This window comes from Colobus angolensis, unplaced genomic scaffold (assembly GCF_000951035.1).
Source record: "Colobus angolensis palliatus isolate OR3802 unplaced genomic scaffold, Cang.pa_1.0 Scaffold1, whole genome shotgun sequence".
NCBI lineage: Eukaryota > Metazoa > Chordata > Mammalia > Primates > Cercopithecidae > Colobus > Colobus angolensis.
Genome location: NW_012110918.1, coordinates 3,621,549 through 3,626,975, shown reverse-complemented (window position 1 = coordinate 3,626,975; position 5,427 = coordinate 3,621,549). Strand labels below are relative to the sequence as shown.

The 5,427-nt window shown below is 45.6% G+C and overlaps 1 protein-coding gene across 1 annotated transcript; it reads left to right on the top strand.

Moving 5' to 3' along the window:
- The first annotated feature begins 6 nt into the window (after positions 1-6).
- On the top strand, positions 7-2,276 carry LOC105520831 (chromosome unknown open reading frame, human C17orf58). The gene is made up of 3 exons (XM_011955135.1): positions 7-12; positions 194-385; positions 1,285-2,276. Exons 2-3 carry the CDS (start codon positions 283-285, stop codon positions 1,473-1,475), a joined length of 294 nt encoding a protein of 97 aa, XP_011810525.1. The 5' UTR covers positions 7-12; positions 194-282; the 3' UTR covers positions 1,476-2,276.
- The last annotated feature ends 3,151 nt before the right edge of the window (positions 2,277-5,427 follow it).

Below are 5,427 nucleotides of genomic sequence, written 5' to 3'. Positions count from 1 at the left end.
AGAGCGAATTCGGTGAGCCCGGCCGCCGCGCTGCCGCCCCGCGAGCGTTTCCGAGCCCCAGAGAAGCCCGCCCGCGAGATCCCAGGGCGCCCGACCCGTGCGGGCCGTTTCGCGGTTGCTAAAAACCACCTCCCGGGGGACTGGGAGAGGAGCTCGGGGTAATGCTCTTCTCTAAACTGTTTTTCGGAAACAGCGGTGAACGGGATCGTGCACGACGTGGACGTGCTGGGCGCGGGCATCCGGCTGGTGACCCTGCTGGTGGATCGGGACGGGCTGTACAAGATGAACCGCCTGTACCTCACCCCCGACGGCTTCTTCTTCCGAGTTCAAATGTTAGCCCTGGACTCCTCCAGCTGCAATAAGCCGTGTCCAGAGTTTAAACCTGGTATTGAAACTGAGCTGAATGACGCTGCATACATACTTTATACCACCGTTTGTAACTTGGGTGCCACAGCCCGGGCTGTGGGTCGCCCAGCTTTTTTTGGGAGGGATAGGGGACAGTGACATGAGTAGGATTTAGACGACAGGAATTTTTCCTCCACTCTGTGACTTAAGCCCTGTCAGTCCCCACCCTCAAGGGTGAGAACAGCAGGGGTTGGCACAAAGCGGGCTGCCAATAAATGTTGACAAATGGAGTGGGCGACCAACTCTCATTGCCAGAATGGACTGTACAGAACTGAGTTTAGAAAAGCTGCTTTTTTGAGTGTGTATGTGGGATTGGTGGGAGGAATACCTACTCCCACATCTTTCTAGGCATGTGCTCTGGGATAAGGACCTTTGTTCTGTAATGTGGTCCCGCTACATATTGCTTTTTTTTTTGAGACTGAGTCTCGCCCTGTGGCCCAGGCTGGAGAGCAGTGGGTACGATCTCAGCTCACTGCAACCTCTGCCTCCCGGGTTCAAGCGATTCTCCCGCCTCAGCCTCCCAACTTGCTGGGATTACAGGCATGCGCCACCACGCTCTGCTAATTTTTGTATTTTTAGTAGAGATGGGGTTTCACCATGTTGGCTAGGTTGGTCTCAAACTCCTGACCTCAAGAGATCTGCCCGCCTTGGCCTCCCGGAGTGCTGGGATTAAAGGCGTGAGGCACCACACCGGCCTGGTTGGTTATCTTCTAAAGGTCGCTAGGCTGTTTCCACCAGATGCCTGTAGACTCAGTATCAATTTCAACTTGTGCAGCAAGATAATAGATTGCAGCTTAGGCATTTCTTAGAGGCCTTACATTTTCTGCTTCATGGCATTTAAAGGACACTATGAATTAATGTTCTGGTTATTTTGTCCAGGCAGCAGGTATATTGTGATGGGCCACGTCTACCATAAGAGACGGCAGCTCCCTACAGCTCTGCTCCAGGTCCTGAGAGGCCGCCTCCGACCAGGGGATGGACTGCTGAGGAGCAGCAGCAGCTATGTGAAAAGGTTTAACCGAAAAAGGGAAGGGCAAATTCAAGGTGCAATTCATACCCAATGCATTTGAGACAACCATCCTGGCATTTCTGGACCACAAGAGACTTGGACATCAGCAACAAGACATGAAAGGTCTATCTTCATATAATGAGTCCTCCTTTAGAAGAGAGGCCGCAGCTACTCTGTGAATGACTTGCATAGTTCCAACTGTAATCTCGAAGGTGTCACTTTGTTATTTACAAGATCTTCTTAAATGGGCTGCTCCTGAATTCAGTGTGAAGGTTATTTAACTGTAGTGCCAGTGATTTACACAGCTCAGAGAATTGACCTGTCCAGTTAACAGATCACTGCTTCATACGTTTTTAAATTATTTTAATTTAATATTCTTTAGTAGAAATAGTCCACAAAAACATTTTCTTGAATTTAAATATACAACTTTTATATCATGTATCAAACCAGATTTTATATTCAAACTATCACATTTTAAATTCTGTACAGAACAGTAAGTGCACTAGTCAAAAGACATTTATGTTTGAAATGTCATTTAGATCAAACACAAGGGTCAAAGCCCAGGCCAAGTATTAAAGTTTTACACTTAAAAGAGTACTAAAGGGCCAGTGTGCAGATGGGTGGATTAAAAAAATAAATAAAAAATAGTGCTAAAGGGCTTACTTCAGGCAAAAGTGTTCCTGATGTACCAAAAAATAAGATATAGTTTATTTTCATGCCTGCTCCTAATAATGTGTGTTTTGTGCTGAACTGGCAGCTATCCCAATGTGAAATGTATTCTGGATGTATCTGATGTCATTTTTCTATTAAGACCAAGTATAATGTTTGCTTGTAAAGCAATAAATCTTGCCTTGAAATCAGATCTTGGATGCACCTGTTTGTTTTTGTTTTGTTTTTTAGCCTTTGAGTCCTGAAGGTTTGAGAAAAAGCCTTTCTCAAATTCATTCCGCAAACCTTGGAACCAATATTAACCAATGACAGCTCACAAGCAAGTGAATTTTAAACATTTTTCAGTTGGTTTTAAAAAGGTTTAATTGGCCAGGTGTGGTGGCTCATGCCAGTAATCCCAGCACTTTGGAAGGCCGAGGCCTGCGGATCACCTGAGATTGGGAGTTCAAGACCAGCCTGACCAACATGGAGAAACCCTGTCTCTACTACAAATACAAAACTACCTGGGCGTGGTGGTGGGCGCCTGTAATCCCAGCTACTTGGGAGGCTGAGACAGGAGAATTGCTTGAACCCTGGAGGTGGAGGTTGCGGTGAGCCGAGATCATACCGCTGCACTCCAGCCTGGGCAACAAGAGCAAAACTCAGTCTCAAAACAACAACCATAAAAAAAGGTTTATCACTAAATTAAATATTGATTTTATACTTGAGTCCACAAAAGAGTATTTTTTTGGAAGATCAGGCTGTACTTTAGTTTGTATGAAGCATGGTGAACAGAGACACCACTGATGCATAGATGAAGATGACTGCCTAAAGAGAAACAGGAAGGAATTTCACTGGAGAGAGAACAGTCTATTTGGCTTCATGGTGATGCACTCAGGAAGCTTAGAATGCATCCTGACACTATCCATGGCACACAGTAGTAGCATTGTGCACCTAAAGGACATCCAGGATGGGTCGCTAGGGAATCACAGGAGCCAAGAAGCAACAGCCTAACATTACAATATCTGATACTACTATTTGTTCCAGTAATGGGGCAGACAGGAAATACAGAGTTGAGAGGTTCTGAGTGTTCTATGGTAAAGCACTACTGAGGGATTTTTAGAGTATTTTCCAAAAATAAGTTTTCTCCAAACTTACAAATTTTACAAGAATTGCTTTTTGGAAATCAGTGGCATTACACGAACTATTGGTGATAGAGTATATAGCTAACGAAGACCTCCTAAGTTAGTTTTCTTTAAGATAAAAAACATTAACTCAGGCATAACTCAGGCCAGTCAAATCAAATTTGAATTTTTAAATGTCAAAAGGCTAGGCCAGGCGTGGTGGCTCACGCCTGCAATCCCAGCACTTTGGGAGACTGAGGTGGGTGGATCACAAGGTCAGGAGTTCGAGACCAGCCTAGACAACATGGTGAGCTCCTATCTCTACTAAAAATATAAAAATTAGTCAGGCATGGTGGCAGATGCCTGTAATCCCAGCTACTCGAAAGGCTGAGGCAGAAGAATCGCTCGAACCCAGGAGGCAGGGGTTGCAGTGAGCCGAGATTGTGCTATTGCACTCCAGCCTGGGAAACAGAACAAGACTCCATCTCAAAAACAAACAAACAAACAAAGGCTAAGTGGTTATCTCGAATAATGTGGTGGAGACAACTACAAGATGACCAAATAAATTATTGGGTGGATGGTCCGATGTTAAAACAGAGAGAAAAGTTATAAATAGTTCTGGAATATTGTTTTGAGACAGTCTTGCTCTGTCACCCAGGCTGAAGTGCAGTGGTGTGACCTCAGCTCACTGCAACCTTCACCTCCCAGGTTCAAGAGATTCTTCTGCCTCACACTCCCTAGTAGCTGAGGATTACAGATGCCAGCATTGTGCTTGGCTAACTTTTGTATTTTTAGTAGAGACAGCGTTTCACCATGTTGGCCAGGCTGGTCTTGAACTACTGACCTCAAGTGATCCAACCCCTCAGCCTGCCTAAGTGTTGGAATTACAGGTGTGAACCACTGTGCCGGGCTGATTTTTAATTTTAGTCTGTATCGTGTTGAAACAGCTCTAGTTTAAAAGAGAAAAAAAGGTCAAGGCGTGGTGGTTCATGCCTGTAATCCCAGCACTTTGGGAGGCTGAGGCAGGATCACTTGAGGCCAGGAATTTGAGTCCAGACTGGGCAACAGAGCAAGACCTCATTGCTACAAATAATAAAAAAAATTAGCTAGGCGTGCTAGCGTGTGCCTGTAGTCCCAGCTACTTGGGAGGCTGAAGTAGGAGGATGGCTTGTGTCCAGGAGGTCAAGGCTGCTGTGAACTGTGCCACTGCACTCCAGCCTGGGAAATAGAGCAAGACCCAGTTTCCAAAAAAAAAAAAAAAGAAAAAATTAACTTTTACATAATCCTGAAGCTTAAGTATAGGGTTTTACTTAGATTGGTTTGATAACAGTCAGTTTCTGGTTAATTCTGGAAACAAAAAAAAGTGCCAGAGCTGTGATACCTGTGATATTGGAGGTCACATAGTTAACATGCACACCTTGGCAAACACATGCAGGCCAGATTCTTAGAAACTTCCTGGCTAAACATTAACATCTTTATTCCAGACCAGGTCTGTAAGGAAAGACTAGTGAGGCTCGGACGCAGTACAACGGTGGGTGTGGAGGCGCACACCGGAGGCAGTAGAGGACAGGTAATGCCGGGTGAGGCAAAAAGTCAAGAAGATTCGCCTTCTCAACAGACAGTTGGTACCTTGGATAGAATCTTTTAATTTTACGGATTTTTTTTTTTTTTTTTCCGAGACAAAGTCTTGCTCTGTCACTCAGGCTGGAGTGCAGTGGCAAGATCTTGGCAACCTCCGTCTCCACAGTGCAAGTGATTCTCATGTCTCAGGCTCCCAAATAGCTGGGATTTCAGGCATGCGCCAACGTGCCTAACTTTTATACTCCTTTTTGAGATGGACTCTCTGTTGCCCAGGCTGAAGTGTAGTGGCGTGATCCCAGCTCACCGCAACCTCTGCCTCACGGGATTAAGCGATTCTCCTGCCACAGCCTACCGAGTAGATGGGATTACAGGCACCCACCACCACACCCGGCTACATTTTGTATTTTTAGTAGAGATGGGGTTTCACCATGTTGGGCAGGCTGATCTAGAACTCCTGATCTCAAGTGATCCACCTGCCTTGGTCTCCCAAAGTGTTAGGATTACAGTTGTGAGCCACCATGCCTGGCCTATTGTACTTTCATTTATTTATTTTTTAGACAGAGTCTCGCTCTGTTGCCCAGGTTGGAGTGCCATGGCGCAATCTTGGCTCACTGCAACCTCCACCTCCTGGATTCAAGCAATTCTCCTGCCGCAGCCTCC

Excerpts from the sequence above, each read along its gene's own strand:
- LOC105520831 (XM_011955135.1), top strand. The coding sequence starts at position 283 with ATGAACCGCCTGTACCTCACCCCCGACGGCTTCTTCTTCCGAGTTCAA. Across the intron at positions 386-1,284 it reads GTGTCCAGAGTTTAAACCTG|GCAGCAGGTATATTGTGATG; the intron begins GTATTGAAACTG and ends TATTTTGTCCAG.